The 22,767-nt window shown below is 36.2% G+C and overlaps 2 protein-coding genes across 2 annotated transcripts; one reads left to right on the forward strand and one right to left on the reverse strand.

Moving 5' to 3' along the window:
* Positions 1 to 3,930: 3,930 nt before the first annotated feature.
* On the forward strand, positions 3,931 to 11,538 carry LOC121630145 (probable global transcription activator SNF2L2). Its single transcript, XM_041970250.1, has 7 exons — positions 3,931 to 4,206; positions 4,361 to 4,401; positions 5,949 to 6,178; positions 7,567 to 7,672; positions 10,021 to 10,122; positions 10,250 to 10,394; positions 10,563 to 11,538. The coding sequence occupies exons 1-7, from the start codon at positions 4,134 to 4,136 to the stop codon at positions 10,694 to 10,696; spliced, it is 831 nt and encodes a 276-aa protein (XP_041826184.1). The 5' UTR covers positions 3,931 to 4,133; the 3' UTR covers positions 10,697 to 11,538.
* An 8,270-nt stretch (positions 11,539 to 19,808) lies between these two features.
* Positions 19,809 to 21,338, reverse strand: LOC121630144 (neuropeptide FF receptor 2-like). The gene is made up of 3 exons (XM_041970249.1): positions 21,026 to 21,338; positions 20,798 to 20,897; positions 19,809 to 20,703 (listed from the first exon to the last, which is right to left on the reverse strand). Exons 1-3 carry the CDS (start codon positions 21,336 to 21,338, stop codon positions 19,809 to 19,811), a joined length of 1,308 nt encoding a protein of 435 aa, XP_041826183.1.
* Positions 21,339 to 22,767: the final 1,429 nt, after the last annotated feature.

Here is a 22,767-nt window from a genome sequence, read left to right on the forward strand (position 1 = left end):
AAGTCTTTTGAAGTGCTTTCACAGACCAGATAGAGCTGGTTTAACAGGTCTCTAATTATTTAATCCCTCCTCAGAGGACTGCTATGACTGGTTAATTCTTCAGCTTTGTGGTGCGATGCTGCAAATCCCTAACTAACTGATCAAAGTCTTCTTGACACCATCCCTGTTTGCACCACTAAAGGATAAAACAGAATTTTAGATTTAAGTGAGTCATACATCATTTATCAGATATTCTGAATAACCTGTGTTCCACAGTTCTGGCTGTTATGATAAATATTCCATGTGAGTTTTAGCAGAGGAAGAGTTAATAGGGTAATAATTGAACCCTGCACATCCTTATAAGATAAACTTCCTGCATCCTTACAAAAGAAGATCTATGCATGACCATGAGATTAGCAACACAATATAATAACGCACAATAAGGTGTAGTTTGATTTTAAAGTATGACACTGGCATTTATACCATAAGTGAACTGCGCTAACCAAAAAGGTCCTTTTGTTTTCTGTATCTAACCACCACTTACATTTTGCCTCTTCCAGAGCTTGTGAGCAAATGTCATAAAGTGAAATGTAAAAAGAGAATATAAAATCATGTCACTACACAATGCATTCTACTGTTACACTCCCTCCCTCAGCATGTCAGCCTTCCTGAGAGCAGGCATGTCTGTGACTGAGCACTGACAGCGCTCTGATTTATTTCCCAGCTACTGCAATAAAATACAATGATATACAAGGTCCACCATTAAAATTTCCAGTTGCCATGGCAACAGCAGCTTTGAGCTTGTGGATCTTGGGAGCATAATTCTGAGATTATATCTATTTTTTCACCGAGGTAGTAATTTCAGTCATCTAATTTAGTCAGTTATTTGAGCAGAAATAATTTCAGTCACCTTTAGAATAAGAAATTGTTTTGTTTTGATTTTTTAAGACCATTACATTTTATTTGAAGCTGACATGTAAATAAAAGGAGCAGTCAGTTTCATGGCAGTTATATAAATGAACATCTTTTTACAGTTAAACTAGACATGCCATCTACAAATTCTTTGTTTTTGTATTTGCACTGTGCAACATCTACTGGCTTAACAGTAATTAGTTTTTACATTACAGGACTGCAGTTAAAGAGCTATCTACTCTCTGTGATAATATAATAATAATATATGCTGATTTTTTGCTTTAAAAGCACTATTTGTCAATTAGTCCAATTCTGAAATCAGATACACATTAGATGGGAAAAAAGTAAGTATTAAATGATAATGTGCAACATCATAACCTGAAACTAAAAGGCTGCAATAAACCAAATGTTGATTAAATATTTTTTTATGTTAAAATCTTGTTTTGGGCGACTCATGCTAGATTTTGGTGCCAGAAAGGGGGGGGGAGCGGTGTCTTTTCTTAGTGTGGCAGATAGTTGCTGGTTCAAGGTTCAACTCAGATTCAGAGGGAAGCTGGTTATGGGCAACATCAAGGACAATCAATTTTACAATACCTAACAATATTGAAACAAACATTAAAACAATATTATAACAAAGAAAATTTACTGTGTCACATCATATTATACAGCAAAGTACCAACATGTCTGTGATAAGAGTTTTAAACTGAGGGAGGCTGAACGAGGGCCTGATGCTTGACTGTTTTTTTAAATTCCATCCCAAGTAAAGGGAGCAGAGTGCATAAATGCCCTCTTCCCAAACTCAGTGCATCTTCTGGGCACTGAGGCAGAAAGACAGACCTGGGATCGCAGAGTGTGCATTGAGTTGTATTTAAAGGTAAGCTAAAAGCAGAGGTATGGAGGGAGCAGTCCAATAATAGCTTTATAGATAAAAATACCAGTGAAGAAGCTACAAGCGGACAGGGACAGCCAACCACCCCTAGTATACAACATACAGTGATGCGTTTGTAATTCATACCCAGTAATAAATCTCAAAGCAGCACGGTACACAGTATCCAGCATATATAATGAGGTTGCAGTGGCATTCATGTAAAGTACATCTCCAGAGGCGAACAATGGCAAAGAAGTTGCAGCAGCAAATCACTTTTTTGATAAAAGAAAAATATGATTTGTGCTTGAAATAAAAGCCCTTCTTACTTTTAGTTTTTTAGTCTTACTTTTAGTTTTTTTGACCAGATTGCCATAAAGAAAGTCAAATTAAAAAAAAAAAAGAAAAACTAAACAAAAAATAAATAAATAAACAGGTCTTTAAAAGTAGAAACAATCTCAATTTTAACTCCATGAGAAATTTTTCTGTCACCAAGTCTTTGCATCTTAGCAGTTGTTTCCTTTTGTGACTCTGTGCTCTTGTACAGTTGTCTCTGCAACTCGGAGTAAATTTGTGAGGTGAAGAGTGAATTTGAACTTTAATTCAGCAGAAAGCCATAAATCAGTGCTAATGCTACCATTGCTTGCTGCTTGGGTGAGTAAATAGGCCAATGTTTGCTCACACAGTCACTGTAACAACTTTGTAGAGTGATAATGCGTATACAGCTTGCCCTGCTGTCCCCACTGACCAGACACAGATCAATATTATGTTCACAAGTTTTTTTGCACTGCCTACAAGTGTAAACGAAAAAAAAAAACATCTAGTTTTGAAGGTTTGAGTTGAGATGATAGTTGTGCCTGGAGTACATGGTTCTGAACTTGTTTCACTTTTTTGTGTCTGAAAACTGGAGCCCACTGTATATCTGTTGCCTTAAGACTTGGAGCTTTTTTTGTTGTTGTTGTTTGTTTGTTTTAGGGTTGGTTAGAACAGATTAGATTAGGGTAAAGGATTTTGAATGTCAGAGGTTAATTCTGACAAATGCACAAAAAACAAGGGTGTATGCTTTTACATTTTACCATATTTTGGTGTCCTAATAAGATGTGAACTTGGGATATGTTTGGGTTTAGGTATGACTTTGTTATGCATTTTAAATATGCTGTATTTTAAAATAATTCTCCACAGTATCACTGCATCTTGATATATAGATATCTCTACATGATATATTCACTACAAACTCTTCACAAGAAATGAAACTACAATTTTGTTCAGACCTTCTATTGAAATGACTTCATTAGATATTTATTCTATTCCAGCAAAAATACTGAATATCTTTTATTAAAGAGAAATATGCAGATGAGTTTTCAGAAATGGATTTGCAGAGTCCATTTTTTTCTGTAGTCTTACAGTCACATAACAGGACAAATAGCCTTTACTAGCTAGAAAACTGATTAAAGCCAAGAAACCCTGCTATGCTTCCTAAGAACCCTGTTTTTTTCTTCCACTGAATTCCATTTGCAGCAACTCAGATTCTGTATATTTGCCAAGTTTCTTTGTTACGCAAAGAAGATTCTGGCATTATTATCATTTTGCAAACTGTCTAAAGTGATTCAAAGGGGCAATTTTTTTTCTAAATAGGTCGAACTTCATTTTTCAAAAGCAAATAATGTCCAACAAAAGATAGATTTTTAGATTTTTCTGTAAGGACAAAAGAGGGCATACAAATTTAATGTGGTATAACAGTGCCTTTATTATCCTGATTGTAAAGCAGAAAAAATACTTATTATTATGTAAAGCACGTTGTGCTGCTATTGTATGAAAAGGGCTTTATAAATAAAGTTCGATTTGATTATGTCTTGGCCCTTTATAAACATGTAGTAGAACTTCTTTTTACTAAGTTTCTTGTGAGTTCCTGTGGTGTGAGCTCCAGCATGTGTTGTTTTCCAGCACATGTTGGAAAAAGAAAACTAATTGATTCACACAAACCAGATGTGCTTGAAAATCAGCCCAAACTGGGAAAAAAGATGAAGAAAAAAAAAGAAAAGGCAGTTTTCCTGCTATTGTTTCAGCTGAGCTCAATGTTGCAGATTTTCCTTCTTCTTGTTTTGGCAGAAGGTTCAAGAGTAATTTGAGTCTATGTTTATGCATTAATAGCTTGGACTTTTGAGGCAAACATGTTCACACTGTGAACTGTGATTGTCCATGTTTCTGCAGGGAGCACGCGTCTGCAGCACATATTTATTTAACAATTTTAAAAAGAAAGGACACGTGGCGTCAAAATGCGGTGCAAAATCTAAATACGTTAAAATGGACCCGACAACTTTAACAGCGGGGTAAGGAGGAGAGGAAAAAACGTCTGGCAAGAGTCGATATTAAAAACATGCAGAGGGAGACAAGCTCGGGGCCTTCCAGAGTCAGGAAAAAGACTTCGGAGAGCTGCAGACAGGAGATGGGTATGGCATTTAAACATTTTTCCCCCAGCCCATTGATTTGTATATGAAAAATAGCGCTTTTCTCCCCCCTTCTGGGCTCTGCTTCTGAGTGATCAGCTGATGAAGAGACTAGCAGCACGCCGCTATGCTGGTTTGCTAATTCTCTCCCCCACAGCTGCAGCCGATCCTGATAGCCAGCCTGCAGACTGCAGCCAGGTAAATATCCTCCTCCATGTCTTTCTTTCTACTCCGGCTCGGGATTCAGCCAGGGTACATCGCATGGGAAGAGAGAGGAAGAGATGGATAAAAGCGTGTGTGTGTGCGCTAGAGAAAGAGAGCGGGCGTCTGAGTTTATTTCTTGTGTGTGTGCCCGCTTGCGTGTGCGCGCGAGAGGGAGTGTGTAGGTGTGTAACAGATGAGAGGGAATCTTTGCCAGATTAGTCAGGGAAGAGGCAGGCTTGTTAGGAGATAGCACACGCATGGAGCATCACATGCACGCTGACATCTTTCCATTCACACACACACATGCACGGTCAATCCAGACAGCTCTCAGCTGGGTTATACATCTTTGAGGATTACCCCTCTATCCCTCCAGTACTCTGCTGGAACGATTGCAGCCCCCTTAGAGAGAGTAGCGGGGCTTTCAAAGCCTGCGTTTGAGCCGATCGTTCCTGAGCTGGATCGCTATTGTTGCCGCTCATGTTGTTGTTGTCTCCTCTAACTCAATTCTCTGCCATGTCTCTTGAATGGACGTGCAGGCGTTGTGTTTGTCTCGCCATTACTCGCAATGTTATTGTTCCTCAGCAATAATTCTGCACGTATCCGATCACTCTGACAAATTAAAGATCAACTTGATGTCATCTCTTCTTTTAAACAAATTGCATGTTCTGTTATATGATCTGAAAGCTGACGTGAACCCCCCTGCATGATCCTATAAGACTAATGCATCAGTATTCTGTTTGGACTGAGGTTGCATGCCTTCTCTGTTTCTTCCCTCCTCTCTCCAGCTGAGCCACTGCTGCAAGAGCTGCTTTTTGCTGCAAGCATGCTCATGTTTCTGGCCTCTAATTGCCTTTGTGGAAAATACAGTGGTTGCTGCAGATATTCTAAACAAAAAGGGAGCGATGGAAATGGATGAAAAAAGCTCCTTGTCTTTCACACACACTGTCTATTTTGTGCATTGAGCGGAGAACAAGCCAGCAATGATGGTTATTATTTAATGTATTTTGACATTCTAGACTAGGCCGTAAGAAGAACCTCAAATGCATCCTCATGCAATTGTGCATTAAGAAGATCAGCATGAACTTAATAATCGTATGGCATCAAAGCCTCCAGACAAAATAATCCGTCCTAAATTTGCAGAGACAGTGGAGCAGTTAGGTCACTCCAGTCCATGTAGATTCAGATGTGACTGTAATAAAAAATAAATCTCATTTCATTTGAATACATAACCATGCCCTATGATTTTAGATGCTTGAACTCCTGCCATCACTCTCAATTAGATAGATTTAATATCAGGTTTTTAGACCTAAATGTGTAGCTATCTCTGCTTCTTGTTTCACGTTGTATGCTGTGTAAAGCAGTTTAAATGCTATCATAGGAATGTTCAACTCCTTTTCTGTCCTTAAAAATCTAACCGCGCAACAAAGAAGGTTTTATATGTCAAAAACATGTTGTTTTAACCATTCATCCAACTTACTTTGTCTGTATGCATTTGTTTGAGTTTGATAGACTTCCCCACCCATTACTCCCTCTCCCTGCAGTCTGAGGCAGGAGAGAACGGTTTCCTTGAGGACATGGAAGAGGACATCAGTCTGAAGAAGCGAAAAGGTGATAATCATGGAGAAAAAGATCTGCAGACAGGCCAAGAAACTGGTGAAAAGGTCAAAAGGAAGCGAGGGCGCCCACCAGCTGAGAAACTTCCTCCAAATCCACCTGAACTCACCAGAATTCTGAACACACTGGTGGATATGGTGATCAACTACAAGGATGGGTGAGAGCTGTCAAATGTTTCTGTGTTATGTCATGACACTGTTATATGAGACTAATATAACTAAATAAAGTTAGTTTAGGTGGTCACTGTTAGGCCTAGGTATTCACATCCAAACTGAAGGAAGATTAAATCAATCAGTTTTTATGATGCAGATTTTATTTCATGCTTAATACTTAATACAAAAGTCCTCTGAACCTGTGGAAATTACCAAAGGAATGTCTGTGTTGATGCTTTGCCATCTAGTGCAGCTGTCTTAGCTGTTGGTTGTGGGTTTTTTGATTGAATATTTGGCTGCAATCTGTAAAATGCATCTCAATCAGGCTGAGGTCAGGTGACTAACTTGATCATTACAGAATATTTCTCTTTATCACATTAAAAACACCTTATTTTGCAAAGAGTGTTCTTCATTTGGCTTAACCTTGCAAAGAGTTTTTACTTTATTATATGGAAAGGATTTTGTAAATATCCACCTCTGTGGGTGTCAACCAAAGTGGTGATTTGGTTTCTTCTAATGTTCCTGCTAGTTCTCCAATAATGTTTTTTGTTTTTTTACAGCCTAAGGATAACATGCTTTGGTTGTATTAAGAACTAATTTAACCACATTTTAGTTTATATCACAGTTCTTAAATGTCAGTGTCACTCTTGGAACCAACCAAGATCTTTTACTAACTTGATTAATGAAAACACAATAAAAAATAAATAAATAAATAGCCTCTAACTGCCCAGGAAACAGCTTGAAAGTCCCTAACATTTGGGCTCCTGAGAAAGAGGATTTTTCATATTAAAGGGGCTGTAATTCCTAAATACTTTATCCAGTTTGAATGGAAATAATCTCAAATTAAAGCTGAATGTCTGTACTTTAAGTCCATAATATTTACACAACTAATGACGTCAGGATTTTGGAAAAGTAAATCTGTGTCCAAATATTTCTGTTGTTACTCCACATGTTAGACTTCTTTTCTACACAAATTTCAACATACTGTTCTAATATAAAGATCAACAACATTTTATAACAAAACTTCATTTTGTCATCTCAAACTACTGATGTATTTTTGATTTACATTTATTTATTTTTTATATTACTAAAACTCATCAAATTTAAGCTGTATTATCAGAATACAAGAGAGGTCTCCAGCCTCACACGTAACCTTCATTTTATGGTGAAATACAGTTTCTCTTAATTCAGTCAATCAATGTCACGATCAAACTGGAACTACGGCACTTTTGTGAAAAAGCCAAATGAAACTTTTTCTGCAGATGTGAGGAATAACCACAGAATAAAAGATGTTATGAGACACCACTATGACCTATAAATGTCAACCACATCCTAGCTCTCAAGTGTTTCTTGATAAAAGAAGGCAATGTCAAACTTAACGCTGTGCTTGCAGGTTGGGACGACAGATCAGTAAAGGCTTTGTGCAGCTTCCCTCTAAGAAGGAAGTACCTGAATATTACGAGCTGATCCGAAAGCCTGTGGACTTCAGAAGGATCAGAGTATGTGTCGCCAAGCACTCTCAGAGCTCTCACACACATCTCATTGTTGTCATGTCTGCTCAGATAAGATAAAATGAAGGAAGATGAGCTGCAGCAACAAATACATATGCAAACAAATTTTTTTTTTCTTTGGTAAATGTTGATTGTTATATTATTTTCTTTTTATGCATAGTTATTTATATATATATATGTGTGTGTGTGTGTGTGTGTGTGTGTGTGTGGGTTGGACACAAAGAAAACAGGATATTTTATAATAAATAAAAAATAATCTGAAAAATACATAGTGCTCAAATAAACTTCAGACATCCTGTACTTGATGCATTAATTATGCTTCTTTCTTACTAATCTATGCATCCATTATGTCAGAATGATATTTATAACTTTTAAAGAGGGTGAATTATTAGAGCAGGAGTCTCAAACCTACGGCCCTAGGGCCAAAACCACCGGCCACAGGGTCCAGTCTGGCCCGCTGGATGAATTTGATAAATGTGAAAATGAAATATTTACTGCAATTCTTAATTTGTACATGTCAGGCTACATTTTGTGTTTAAATATAAAACATGTTCAATGTCTTTTATATTCTTCTTACTTAATAAATCTCCAGTTTGTTATGATGACACGAATTAGTTTAGGCGGTCAGAATTACTACAAAAAAAAAATGTACAGGTACAGTATGTACATTAAAAATAACTTCTAGCTCTTGAACAGTTACTCTTATTCTAATGTGATATGCTGTATTTTTCAGTTCCAGAGACCTGTGATTAAATGTTTTATTATTTACTTATTTGTCTCAAGAAATTTCATGTTGGTTATAATGTTAAAATAAAACATCTTAATGACGTACATGTATTTTTTTGCACAGAAACTTCATAGGTTATGTTAATATTCCATTGATCCAGTCCACTTCAGATCAATTTGTGCTGTGTGGGAGTGTTGTGAGTGTGTGTTGGAGAGCAAATATCTGGGGCCTTAGCAACAAACAGACAGTATTATTTGGAAAATCTTCTGAAAGACTTTGGCTGATGTCATACTGGCAAACCAAAAACAAAAGCAAGTAAAACTCTGTGAAACAAAACAGATGACAGAAGATCAAGTTAAATAAGAAAAGACCACAGAGAATAAAAATGCATTATATTTAGAAATAACAGTTACATCAATGATAGCAGCGATAAACCGAAAGCATGCCGACCCAGGATTAATCAACACAGTTAATCAAAAGCTCATTGCAGCTTAATACCATTATATATATATTATATTATATATATATATTATATTATATTATATTATATTATATTATATTATATTATATTATATTATATTATATTATATTATATTATATTTTCCACCAATGCTTAAAAATCAATCATAAAATGGAGTATGGAGAAGGTTCTCTTATGGTTTGGGTGTTTATATCAACGGATGTCGTTTAGTCCTGCGGCTGCACTGCATGGCTGCTTTTGTGTATTTGTCAGTTTTAGGTCACCAACCATTTCTCAATGGACAATAGTGTGTAAATTTACACAGCTAAAATTGTCAAAAACTGACACAAAGAGCACAGCTGTGATGGGAGCGCTTGTGTTAGGCTTTGCAGGCACCAGATCCTCAAATATTTAAACATTTCTGGAGTGTTGTGGAGCAGTGGGTAAGGAACTGTTTCCTCATGTCAGGGTTGCGAGGTGTGGATGGGGCAGGAGGGTGCAGAATAAAGATTTTAATTACATAACTGATCTCACAAAAATAAAAACTGGGGAGCCACAACGAGTACATGACAGACAAAACATGACATGAAGACTAGAATGAACTGGCAAGGTGAAAAGGAAACCAAGGGGTTTATATATACAAATACAAATAGGAGGACTAATGAGAAACAGGTGAAGTGAATGAGGAAATCAAACCAGGTGTACTAACAAACAGGAAGCAGAAAGAAAAACAGAATTAACAAGGGAAAACATACAAAATCAGACATGCAAACAGAAGTAAATATGAGAAGATTACAAAAGCCTAAAACAAAACCCACAGATCATGAAAATACTGTATCTGAAAGACCTGAATCTGGTTCTTTGAAGAACTTCCCAAAGCTAATGTAAAAAGCTTGTATGACTCTTCCTTCATGTGTTTTGACAGTTATTACTTCCATTAAAGGATTAAATAAATTTTTATTTTGAGATTCCCTCTACTACTACTACTAACTCTAACTGTACTGAATGCATATGAAGTGTCTCTGGGGCTGTATGCTTTTTGTTCTGTTCTTTTTTACGGCTAAAATTCCTTTTCTTGTACGGTTAATTATAATTGATTAAATCTCCTTTTAAAATTAGTTTACATTTTATGGCCCTCTGTTATTACAGGAGCGTGTACGTAATCACAAGTACAGAAGTGTTGGGGATTTGGAAAAGGATATTTTTCTCCTGTGTCACAATGCTCAAACTTATAACCTGGAGGGATCTCAGGTAAACCTGAAGGAATTTTATGGGCCCCAAAAATATGTTTACAATGTTTTGTAGCTATTTATGGGACCCTAACTCATGCTCTGATTATTTGTGTGTGTGCACGTGTATTTGTGCTCGTTGGCTGCAGATCTATGAAGATTCGATCGTCATTAAATCTGTTTTTGAGAGTGCGAGACAGAGAATTGTGACAGACGAGGAACAGAAAGACTCAGTTTGCGCCAGTCACAGTGATAATGGCGGTGGAGCTGAAGACCAATTTGTTCCATCAGCAGGTGAGAGCTGTGTCTTTACAAAGCTGAACAAAGAAAATGGTTTTTCTCGGCTTGAAAGGGTCGTCTTTCAAACGCTTGTTTTGCTGGTTGTTCTTACAATAACATCCTGAAAATGACTGTTAGGTGTTTTGCATGAGACTCATCTTGTTTTCTCTTTTTTTAAACCAGTGAAACCATTACCAGTACAGATAAAGAAGATGGCCAAGGAGGAGAGAAGCAGAAACACCATGACAAAGAGGCTTCACAGTGATTTAGACAGTGACGAGGATCCAGAGGATAACATCACAAAGGATGAGGGTTAACCTGAAGGACCATTCATTTTTTCTATTCTTGCTCATGTCTAATCTCTCCCACTTCCCTTTTCATTTCTTTCTTTTCTTTAATAAAAAGAAAGGTCATTAAAAATAAAGGTGGAAGGACAATTCAAAGACAGAGGCACTCACCAAACAACTTTTTCTTTCAAATGACTCAAACCCTTCAAAAACACATCTTGCTGCACAAAGTGCTTTTCTTTTCATTAAGCTGGTCTTTTTCCAATGATTATAATTTACGTTTTATCTGCTTTAGTCTCTGTGGTTGCTTCTGCAGATATTATGTAAAACAAGACTTTCACTGACTGTTTTTAATGAGTATATTTGATTGTATGAAATGCCTTCATATGTCTTTGGAGCATCGTATGTACCTGCATCCTTCATAGGAGCAGCCTCTGATGACAGCTGATGCATTCAGGGCTACAGCACTGAAGCACACAGGAAAGTCTTTTTAAAAGAATTTAAGAGCAATCAACCATTGTACATTTGTTTAAAATCTCTACTTGTGATTTTAATGATAATGCATCTTTGATTATGAATTTAAAAAAAATAGTGGATGTTTGATGTCAACGCCACTTAACAGATACTCGTACTGACAGTATGCATTTTGTCTGTTTCTGATACTTGATGGAATCAGTTTTGGTCTTACCAAGGATACTTAAGTTGAACATTTATATCCCTTGTGCTACAGTATATTCACATATTGTATAGTTTGTGTGAGAAGTAACTCTTTTTCTTTTATTCTCCTAGTTCTTGGGGAGGATGGAAGACATCATTGTTATGACAATCCCTTGAAACATGTATCACTTGCAAAATAAATTTTACCAAAAAGTCCCACTGGTTTGTTATATATTGTATTGTATTGTATTTTTAGCTTTTGCTGTTTAAATTGAACAATTAACTTAATTTTCTGCATAGATGATGGCAGGAGGTTTAACATAGCCTTTCAAAGTTAAACACTGCATGGAAACTGTACTTCTGTTTGTCCTCCAATAGGTGGCACCACCATTTCTTTCAGTAATTATTAAACACATTGCATGGATGTTTGTGCAGCAACTGCAGATAAATAATATGACTAAGCTGCAGCTATTTACAAATTATATATATAGATATATATATATATATACAGAGAGAGAGAGATTTTTGACACTGCATCGACAGTCAAGTAAAAAGATGCAAAAATCATTCATTTATATTTAAATTTGGCAAATGGTAAATCAAAGCCGCGAGTGCCTCAAAGTGGAATTTCTAATGTTAATTATATTTGTTATTATAAACCAGCCCTTTACGGATGCTGCACTTTCTTTAAAAAATACTTGTAAACGCCAACGTTGACAAGAGTGTTGATGAAAGACTTCTGCATCTACAAATTGCACAAGCTTCAATAGCCCATATAAATCTGTGCTCATGCACCCAAATAAGGGTTGATTATTTAAATTTTAATGACCATCCCTCTCAAAGGCTTTAAAAATATTCTTCATCATGCCTGCTTTTACATCATATCTCACAGGGCCCCAATCTGTAAGTGCTGCAGTCAATCTGTGCCCATCCAACCAGCCATTCCTTGAAGGTTTTTAATTTTCTTTAATTTCAAATGCAAAATGGTTAAAATTTTAGCATGAGTAAGATAGAGAGCCATGAACTTTTAAAGACTCACATTAGCAAGACAAACTAAAAACTAGTCTCCACACTCACTTTTTTAATGAATTGCAGTACTTTTTGTCCAAGTTTGCCACCATAAAACTTTTCCTTTTAGAAAATAACCTAAAAAAAATCAGTGTCAAACAGAATAAGATTGATATCAGTTATCAACTCCTGTCAAAGTTAGATTCTAACAGAGATGTATACAGAGAAAAGAACAATATTGGAAGTAATAAGGACTTACAAGATGGTCCACAGTTTAAAAATAATATGTGTACCAGCATCACAATAACATTAAGGAGGTCAGTCATTTAAAATATTTGCATGAATGTACTGAGTTAACTCACAATTAAACACATAGTTTAATTGTGAGTTAACTCAGAACAGTTTTTAATGTTTTTAATACTCCTGTAAGCAGTTATGTACCTGCAGATACAGAATAAGGCACTTTAACTACTTGTTATATTTACTCACCTGAGGTTGAATGACACACACAAACCCACCCACACACACACACACACACATCCCCCTTTACACTTTTGACAGCCTCACCTTCATCTAGAAACAAACATACTATAAACAGGAGTAAATTGCCTGCAGTGCTCTAGCACCATTTCCAGCTTCTTTTGTTCATCGATATCCGGTGCTGAAAGTTTGCTGCTTGTAGAATTATCATCTCTGCTGGAAGCTATCCATCAAGGTCTCTCTGTGGAGGAGGAGGAGAGCCCTCTGAATCAGCTATGTGCTGCACAGCAGGTGGTGTAAGAGGCAACGTACTATGGTGGTAACTCAGTTACAATAGATAAAATTTACATTTGTCTTGTCCTCAAGTATCTGCAGGTGATATTTATTTATTTTGAGCCTTTATCTATTTTCAATATGACACAGCAAGTACAAGTTAGGCAATAATCAATTATCACTTAACAGTGTGTGGTGTTGGGACACCACAGATCATTGTTTCTTTGGTTAAAACTGAACTTTTAAGTGAACCCTCTTTTTTTCCAGGTAGCCACTCCCCCCAGTTTCAACAAGAAAACCACAGGACTTCCCTCAGTGTTTTTCAGCCAGACCTTAGCAGAGGTCACGCCTTGCTCCGCTTCACCCTGGAGAAGGTAAAACATCCCTCACCCCCCAGGTTCCAAAGAACCACAGAAGCTCTTCTTTTCACCAGGCCCCCTTCAATGTTCTCTCCATGAATGCATGGGTTCTCTCCATGGACTCCTGCCTGCTCCTACAGTCTAAAAATCAGCATATTGGGGTGATTTTAAATTCACTCTCAGAGTAAATATGAGCATGCAAGGTTATTTGTCTCACTTAAGCCTGTGTTGGCTCTGTGATGGACACGGTGATATATTAAAAGCAGTCATATTCCCCTACATATAACATGTCTATCAGCCTATCCAGTCAAATGTGCAGCTTGCAGTTCATTTAGTAGAAAAAGACAGTGAAATCCAAATGAATTGATTTGCATTACTGATATATGTTCCTTAACCTTAAATAAATTATAACTGCCAGAAGAACAAAGTGACTCAGATGTTTAGAGATTAACAATGTCCTCGGTGTGTAGGAGCTAAAAGGCGTGGGTCTGCACAGTAAATAGCTCTGGGAAACAAAATGGCACACACGTCTCCTTGATGAAGACCTCACATAAAGCAACACGTAAACCTAATGGAAGAGCACTGACAGAGATATTGCTGTAGGTAAAGGTACTAATGGTTTCTGGAGATTAGCTGGCCCAGAAGGTGACTTTAATCTTTTGGGGAAGGCAATCTATTTTCTCTTTACCCACAAGACACAAGTTCAACTGATAGTTAGAAAGGTTGGTGTTTATCAGGGTATTCACTAATCATTCGTAATATCGGTTGATTACATTTCCGTCACTGTTACTGAAAATTTATCTTCATTAGCACTAATCTTTTTGGAGTTGTAATTTAACAAGTGAGTTGCTTCACTGCACTCATTTATTTAGTTTGTGGCTTGTCTTTTTTATGTGTTTTCTTAAATTAGCTCTGAACCATCACAGTCCATTTTCTGGGACTAACTGGCAGCTTTTTGTTTTGTATCTTTTTAAAAAAATATACACAACATTTGTGACAAATACTTGTCTCTGTCATACAGCACAGCTACACTAGGCCGACATGTTGATTTATACACAATGTTTAATAAAAATAATATTCTGTCACAGTGCACACTTTTGTTTTGCAGAAATGTATAAAAAGTTACATTTTACAGTTTATAATGATTATTAAGTTTTAATGAGCCGATATTGCTGTTCTTTGTTTCTCTCAGCTCAATATGCACAATTTTATATTCCCAATCATATCCACATTTTGACTTTTCATTGCTGTGATCAGGTGCTTGACTTGAGGCAGTGGAGTGAAAATAGTAACTTTTCTTGCAGGCAGAAAAGTTGACATTTTTCTATTAATAAATTTTAATTAATTGTATTTTACAGATATGGGCTCTCCTCATAATATATATATATATATATATATATATCTATATATATATATATATAGATATATATATTATTTCTTGCTTTGTAGAAGCAATCAGCTGCATCTCTCAGCCCTTGGTGAGACTTCTAGGGCTCTCAGCTGATTGTTTGCCTCGCTGCTATTGAACAAACCACTTCAGTTCTCTCAGGGTTTAATGGTGCTCCATTTGAGAATGGCCGTTCTTTCCATCACTTCACATTTGAATTAGATGGAAGGTCGGGATTCTTAACAAGAGTTCTTCACAGTGGTGCACTGCTTTCTTCGCTTTCAATCTTGTGTGTTTTTAGTTTTACACTTTGGATTATTATCCTGCTGGAAACGTTTTAGTCTGCAACTTACCTGAGGTTTGCAATGGTTGGATATACAATATGTGATTTAGCCTTTTCACAGATTTAAGGTGTGTTGTTCCAAAGGCAGATAGATGTTTTTGTTAGTTAATTTAAAGCTCTAATTCAGCTTTGTAGCTACTTTTAAATGTATCCATATTTGTTCTGTTAAAAATTTTAATTACTTTAGAATTACATATTTCTTTTTAAAGTTTTGGACTGGTTTACCTTCAAGGCATCTACCACATAATCTTGATTTACTGTTCCCCTAATATTGCAAAATGATGTGAAAGATATTTCCCAAAGCCAAAACACTATCAGATGAGCAGCATGCAGTCTGTTGTCGTTTTTAATGTTGTCTTTCTTTCTCAACAGGATAACAGAGAGCCATTACTGGTTCTTCAGACTTTCTCAGTGGACAAAACCGCTCCAATCCTTTGTTAAATTAAACTAATAAATAATGTTTTCATAGATTCTGTACAGAAAAGCATTTTAGATGCATCAAATGATTTAGAAATCAATTATATTTGTGAAAACTTAATTAGTTACTATTGTGTCTACCGTGCATATTTCTAATTCAAGCCTTTCTTTATCTTGTTTTATTCCTTCTCCTGCAGTTTATATTGAAAATAATGATAAAAATCTAACATCATAATGGGAGTTTAATGTTTATTATCAAGATTTAGCTATACAACAAAGACCACTGATACAACAAACTTAAAAAAAAGAATAAACTGAAAGCAGATTGGAAAATATTTAACTTGTTAAAAAGATTTATAGATGTGTGAGGTGTCTGAGGTTCAATATTTTATATTGTTCCACCTTCAGATTTTTATCTTCCATCACTAAAGATAAGTAACAAGCCCGTAAAACCTTTTATGTGCTGATACGCTTAGAACCAAAAACAACCAGGAATAACAGATCAATACTTAAAGTACTTAGAGTGTGCACATGTCATTCTTTTATAAGTGAGGTTTTCTTCTGCTTCAGCCCCTGCAGCTGTTCCCATTTGTGCCACTGAGATCACTTTTAAAACCATCATATTGGCATTATTTAGCAATGAGGAAGCACTTTCATTACTGAAAACTTGCACAAGTATTACTGCAGCTTACAAAGAAGAAATCATGACTCACTGCTTCATTAGTTTTACACACCAAATAACAACACACAGGTGTTGTTTTAGCAGGTTGTGATAGAAAGCGATTATTTAATGCCCCTTGATGATCAAATTAATTCAATATTTAAAATAATGAATGCATTCTCATAAAGCACATTCCTTTATCTTTATTAAATACTCTAAATCATGACTGTTTTACATTAGTATCTGGAGCTTTTTCATGGCTTTTTGTTTATAGTGTACTGCCATCAGCTGTCAAACAATGGAATAGCTTTCCAACGCTGTAGGAATTAATATGACATAATTTAAGTTATGTAAAAAATACAAACACAATTATTCTTAAAAACATTTCTACTCAACATCAAAAGTGGTCAACAACTCAAGTCCAGAACCTTTACGACTTTGGCACCAACACATCACATCCTGCAGAATAAAATTACTTCATGTTCAAGTAAAGCAAAAAATAACAAGCTATAATAAACAAAAATAAACATCTCACAATGCGTTTCATACATATTCCTGTTAAATCATTTTATACAAGCACAGAATTTCGGAGAATTTTGAGCTAGTAACCCAAAATCAGGTTTATCCACAGCTTTATAGATTACAGTGAAGCCAACACATAATGTAGTTTTATGCACAGTTGAACTTTTCTAAATAGAGAAAAAATGTTCAAGTGAATCTGAAAAAAAGGAACCAACTCTACTTCATTTTAAACCATAAATTATTATAAGCAGCATCTGACAAAGGCTTTTCTTTCATGCAAGACCTTTAAAAACATACTAAATAAAACATATATACATAGGATTTGCACAAATCAGTTCATAGACTGTGTCTAATTTGTGTAAATAAATGTAGGGTTTCAGAAAGCTTATAATAAAAGATAATTTTGCTAATGTATTAATTTTAGCTGTAAATACTGGTTTAAACTATTCAATCTACATATTTTAAAGTCTTGAAAAAACTTGACAACAAAACATTGAATAGATCATTTTTATTTTCTTTATTGGGGCAAAAACACCTAAAACCTGCAGGACTGTGGCCCTTGTGGACTGACACTTGACATCTCTGATTTACATGGTCTTAGTCTCACCAATAATATGAAAGTTTTCTAAAGAAGGGATTTTAAAATATAATAAATACTTTAATTTACAACACAATATTTTTTCTGTCTGCTGGCAGTTATATCTGACATACAGCGCAATAAAAAGAGATATTGATGTTTTTGGGGTACTTGTCATAAATGTGCCAATAAAACAAAAGAAGTATGAACTTTATCCACTGTTGAAATTTCTCTTGTGGAAATCATGCAAATTAATATACACTCTAGATATTTCTTAATTTCCGTAGTTACACAGAGCAACCCATAGTTTTCTTAATATAAGCTGCCTGTAACATCTTATCTTAAGCATTATCCGTTAACTGAATAAAACGTCTTGGTAACAGTTGTAAATGCCGAAAATAAAAGTGCTCTATGTGAAGCAGAGAACAGGAGCGAACATGTATGTTTTCCCAGTAAATCTGCGATTCCATTTCCACTGCTGTTGGGTGTCACAGCCATCCGCCTAGCACCAGCTGACTTGGGATCCTAGACTCTGTATTCTGGTTGGAGCCACCTGGGTGATCTCTTTTCTAAGCATGTCTTTACTGCTTATTACTTTTAAAGATCTGGAAGCCTCATTAACTGTTGAGCACTGCATATCTGTATATCTTCTGATTCCTTTGCAGTCTTCTTAATAAAAGAAAATTGCAAAAAAAAAATAATAAGAAGAAGAAAAATAAGAAATAATAATAATAAAAATAATAATGAATAAATAAATAAATAAATAATAATAATAATAATAATAATGTCACCATTATGAGATAAAAACTGAAAAATCTGCCCCTTTTATGCACTTAAAGTATTATTTATTAGCTACATTGAGTCAAGCAACCACTTTTATCTTCTAGCTTTTCATCCAGATTTTGTTTGGTGTATTTTCATTCTAGCTGCATATATAAGCTCTATGCTTACAGTTAAGAAGAAACACTAACTCTGATCATATTTCCTGATATTATGTGAAATCAGTTTTTCTGTTGAATGATTTTTTTTTTGTTCTGAGCTTGTTTAGATGTACTTGAAACATGAAATTAATTCTTATTCTGTTTAATGACAAAATCACTGTTAAAGTAGAGTTTTATGTGATGCCTGCTGTTACCAAGGGTACTTTGTAATTGAAAAGACTATATTAATGATTATACTTGAGATGTTTTATTCTAAACATAGTATTTTCCCAATAATTACACAGTTTGTTACACAAAGACTCACAACAGCAGTTGTTCCAAGGACATTCAGGGGAACTTCACTTGCAACAACATCAACAGTCTGTTGATTTATTTCTGAGGTGTATTCATCATTGTCCTTGTAATTTAATTGGTTTTTCAGAAGAGGCATTGGTGCTTGTACCTCTGCACAGCATCTTTTTTTTAAAGGAACATTGTGTAAGAATTACTTCTATCTAACGTTGGAACTGTGTATCGCATTCTAACGTACAGTGCATATTAGTGCGTCTCATAGATGTATTGCAACAATGGTAGCCACAATAACACAGATGAAAGCATGTTATATAGTACATGAAGTGTTCACTCACTCATTACAAACTGCATCCCATCGTTCCTCTGTGTTTTAAAGAAAGAGTGGTTCTCTCAGGGGCAACAGATCTCAACGGGGAACCTGACCTCGACACAGGACCGGCTTTTGTCACAGTAAAAGCCATCTTATAAACCCGTCCCACTGGCATTTAATCCAGCTTTACAAAGACTGAACGCCGCTGTTTACATTGACTATGAAAGTGACTGAAACCATGTGAACATACACTTCTGTACCAACGAGGCTGGAGTATTTTAGCAGGATCTACTGTTATTCTGTCCATGATAACGAGCAACAAGGTATAACAAATCCAGATGAAAAAAGTTAGCTTTAGCCTAATTTTGGCAGTACTGCTGACTTACTCGCCGAGGAGAAAGCCGCAACTTCAGCATCTTTTTAAAATCTTTTTCCTTCTTGAGTTCCTTCCACCTGGGGAAGGCTAGCCCTCCATTTCTGTACCATCTGGTCACTTTGCCTTTTAAGTGCCCTTTTTTTGCTTTCTTGGCGATGGTGAAAATGGTTTCCATTATGCAGCTGCATATGCACGGCCCTGCATTTTTGTGAATAACAATTTAAAATATTTTTTTCAAGTTGCCCAGGTAATAAGCCTCTCTCGTTTATCTTCTCCTCCTGTGTCTCAATCACTGTGCACTGGCTTGTTTTGGTGCTATTTGTCCCTTGCCGGCTGTTGTAGTTTCAAGATGGCAGACAGTCATGGTGTTCCCTATCGGCTTACCTGTCATACTGTATGTATAAATAAATATAAAATTTTTCACTTACAAGAATGTGTCAGATCATTCGTGGAGGTCATAATACACCAATGATAACACTTATATACATGGAGACATCGATTTTTGCCAGTAAACAACAGAAAATGTTACACAATGTCCCTTTAAATTTGTGACACTTTTTCTAAATCCTCCATGATCAGATCTTGTTCTTTGACATCATTTCTACCAGCCAAAGACTCTCCTTCCTGACAAGAGCCCTTCCCATTTCTCACTAACATAGATCCAGCTCTGGAGCCTGATCTGCTGGGGTTGGCAGGCTGAACCGGTAGCACAGCATTTCCTCTGATCCGATGTGAGAAGGTCCTCTGGCGCACAATCTCTGCGGAGCACAGCTGGAATTTGAAAGCTGCCTGAAAGCCTCTGCGGAAGTTCTCATTGAAGAATCCATATATAATGGGGTTGACACTGCTGTTGAAGAAAGCTAACCAGTGAGCTAAGGGATACACATAAATATTAATGACTCGATATTGGTACTCTGACAGGCTGGCGTAGTCACTCAACATCATCAGTGTCCACAGAGGCAGCCAAGATAAGATGAAGAGCAGAGCCACAACTAGAAGCATCATTATAACTCGCTTCTTCTTCCTTGAAATTGAGTGACGACCCTCCATGCTTAGTTTGTTGTTTCCAATTCCCTCTCCAGATGCAGTTCCACTGCCTCTCATGGGAGGAAGAGCGGTCTTAAAAAGGGTGTAGCCAATGCGGGCATACATGATGACAATAAGACTGAGAGGAGCTAGGTAAATGTTTGCGAAAAGGACAGTGGTGTAGATTTTCCGCATCTCCTGACTGGGCCAGTTCTCTCTGCACCAGTAGAAGGGACGGGTTTCTCTGTTGTGGCCAATGACTATTCGCACTGTCTGCTCCTTTGTGACCTGGAGCATGACTCCTGATGGACACATGATGAACACAGCCATAACCCATATGATGACAATAATTAGCTTTGAGGTGGCAATGGTTAGCTTCTGCTTGAAAGGGTAGACAATGCAGCGGAACCTGACAAGAGGAGAATTGAAGGTAAATCAAGTTCAGTAGATCTAACACACACACACAAGTAAATGATAACCAGAGATGATGCAACAACCCTTACCTGTCAACAGCAACTGCAACTAGAGTGAACACAGATGCTGACACAGATATACCTTGAACCATCCCACTTAGCTTACATACAATGCTGCCAAATGGCCATCCTGTACAAAAGAAAAAGTTTATTATTAATAAAAGATAGATAAAACATACATGAAGGAAATCATCTAGCACTGATCATTTGAACTCCCCTCTCTATTTTTCTAGTCCCATTAGCTTATTTTATTCTTACCTGTTATGATGTTGTCCACCAACGTGGTTGGCATACAGAATATGCCAACCAGCAGGTCACTAATGGCAAGGTTAAGGATAAACAAATTGGTGACAGTGCGCATGTTCTTGCTGCGCAGCACGATGAAACACACCACCCCATTGCCCACCATGCAAACCACAAAGATAAGCAGGTAAGACATGGTGAAGACCGCAGCCACGGAGGGTTTGTGGAGGTAAAAATCCACATAGGTGATATTCTGCTGTGTCAGTGTTGAGGATCTGGAAGGATTAAAGTCCCCATACGTCCAGTTAAAAGCTAGACTCTCTGTCATGGTGATTTCTAGATGTAAGAGAGACAGAGAAATAAAGCCACACAGCTGTTACTTTCTAAACGGCTGTCCTGTTATGAGCATGGTATGATTTCTTGGTAAAATCTCTACAGCAAAAAAAAAAAAAAAACACTATCTTAAACATCTTCTAACCCAGAGTACAATCCTGCAGACCAGAGTGTTAATCAATTGTTACTACATAAAACAATATAACATACTAAATATAATCAATAATTGACTTCATGTGTCTTGTTTAATGTAGGCATGCTGGTTCAGTCAAGCACATGCTCCTGCATGCTCACTGACAACAACAAGCAGACCCCTAATTGAACAGATGTTACGTACCACAATTAGTCCTCACCTTTTCTCTCACCTTCTACTAATGCATCAGTTAGATTTTGACCCCTTTTCCCCTGCTTGTAATTCCTCAGTGTACTATCTTTCAGTTATCGCCTTGCATGAATATGTTCCCATTTAACACAAATTCTGTTGGCACTGTGCAAAAATAAAAGTTAAGCATTTAAGTTCAGCTTAAGTTCAGTGTGTCGAATGAAGCGATAAGCAAGGAAATTAGGTTTTGTCTTAAGTAACAGGTAATTGCATGTCTGCAGTGACTTCTGAAGGTGATCATTTGAACTAAAGTTATGCAAATTTTGTCTATCTTTTTTGCAACACATTTTTTCACAGGAGCAGTTTTGGGTCAAATTTATGTTTTACCTTTATGAAACTCATTGTCAGTGCTATAAAGAGACCAGAGTAGACTTAAAAAAGCTCAGAATATTAAATTATTTTAATGTGATAATCATTTCATGTTTTGAAAAGTTGTCACAAATTCAGTGATGCTGTGTAGCTGATATCACCATTGTTTTTGGTTGCATATATATCACACAATATTTTGCACTACAATGTTGAAGCACATTTTTCTAGAAGTACTCTCCATCTGTAAGATTCAAATTCACTCAAAACTTCAAGATGTCTTTTTTTGGAAAAGACAAAGGAAATATTGGAGGTCACTCATAAAACTCTTGGTTGTATTGTTTTGTTTACATGGAAGAAGACATTTATACCTGTTTATGGAATACTATGATTTGGAAGAGAGCAAAAACATAAATTCCTGGACAGGGATAGTTGAATCAACCTCAAAATTTATAAAAATGCAAAGGAGTGAAACACTCATATAACTCAGTTGTCAGAAAAATTAAGTCAATAGGCTAACTATGCTTCCAAAAATCTTGTCATAAAGCTGGAACTTTTGTCTGGATAAAAATGGTGGATAACTCATTATTTCTAAAAAAAAAAAACAAAAAAAAAAACAGACTAAATATCTGAAAATTAAAGCAGTTTTTCTGAACTAATAAAATCAAGTAATGCAGGTGTTGCAATGGAAATAGATCATTTCTGCTCGAGGCTCTAATACAAGTCTCAAAGTTCT

This window comes from Melanotaenia boesemani, chromosome 19 (assembly GCF_017639745.1).
Source record: "Melanotaenia boesemani isolate fMelBoe1 chromosome 19, fMelBoe1.pri, whole genome shotgun sequence".
Classification (NCBI taxonomy): Eukaryota; Metazoa; Chordata; class Actinopteri; order Atheriniformes; family Melanotaeniidae; genus Melanotaenia; species Melanotaenia boesemani.

Bases quoted from the DNA above. Each gene is read 5' to 3' on its own strand.
- LOC121630145 (XM_041970250.1), top strand. From the start codon at position 4,134: ATGCAGAGGGAGACAAGCTCGGGGCCTTCCAGAGTCAGGAAAAAGACT. The intron at 6,179-7,566 runs GTGAGAGCTGTC...CTGTGCTTGCAG, and splicing joins GTGATCAACTACAAGGATGG to GTTGGGACGACAGATCAGTA. The intron at 10,395-10,562 runs GTGAGAGCTGTG...TTTTTAAACCAG, and splicing joins CCAATTTGTTCCATCAGCAG to TGAAACCATTACCAGTACAG.
- LOC121630144 (XM_041970249.1), bottom strand. From the start codon at position 21,338: ATGACAGAGAGTCTAGCTTTTAACTGGACGTATGGGGACTTTAATCCT. The intron at 20,898-21,025 runs GTAAGAATAAAA...TCTTTTGTACAG, and splicing joins GGTGGACAACATCATAACAG to GATGGCCATTTGGCAGCATT. The intron at 20,704-20,797 runs GTAAGGGTTGTT...TCCTCTTGTCAG, and splicing joins GTTGCAGTTGCTGTTGACAG to GTTCCGCTGCATTGTCTACC.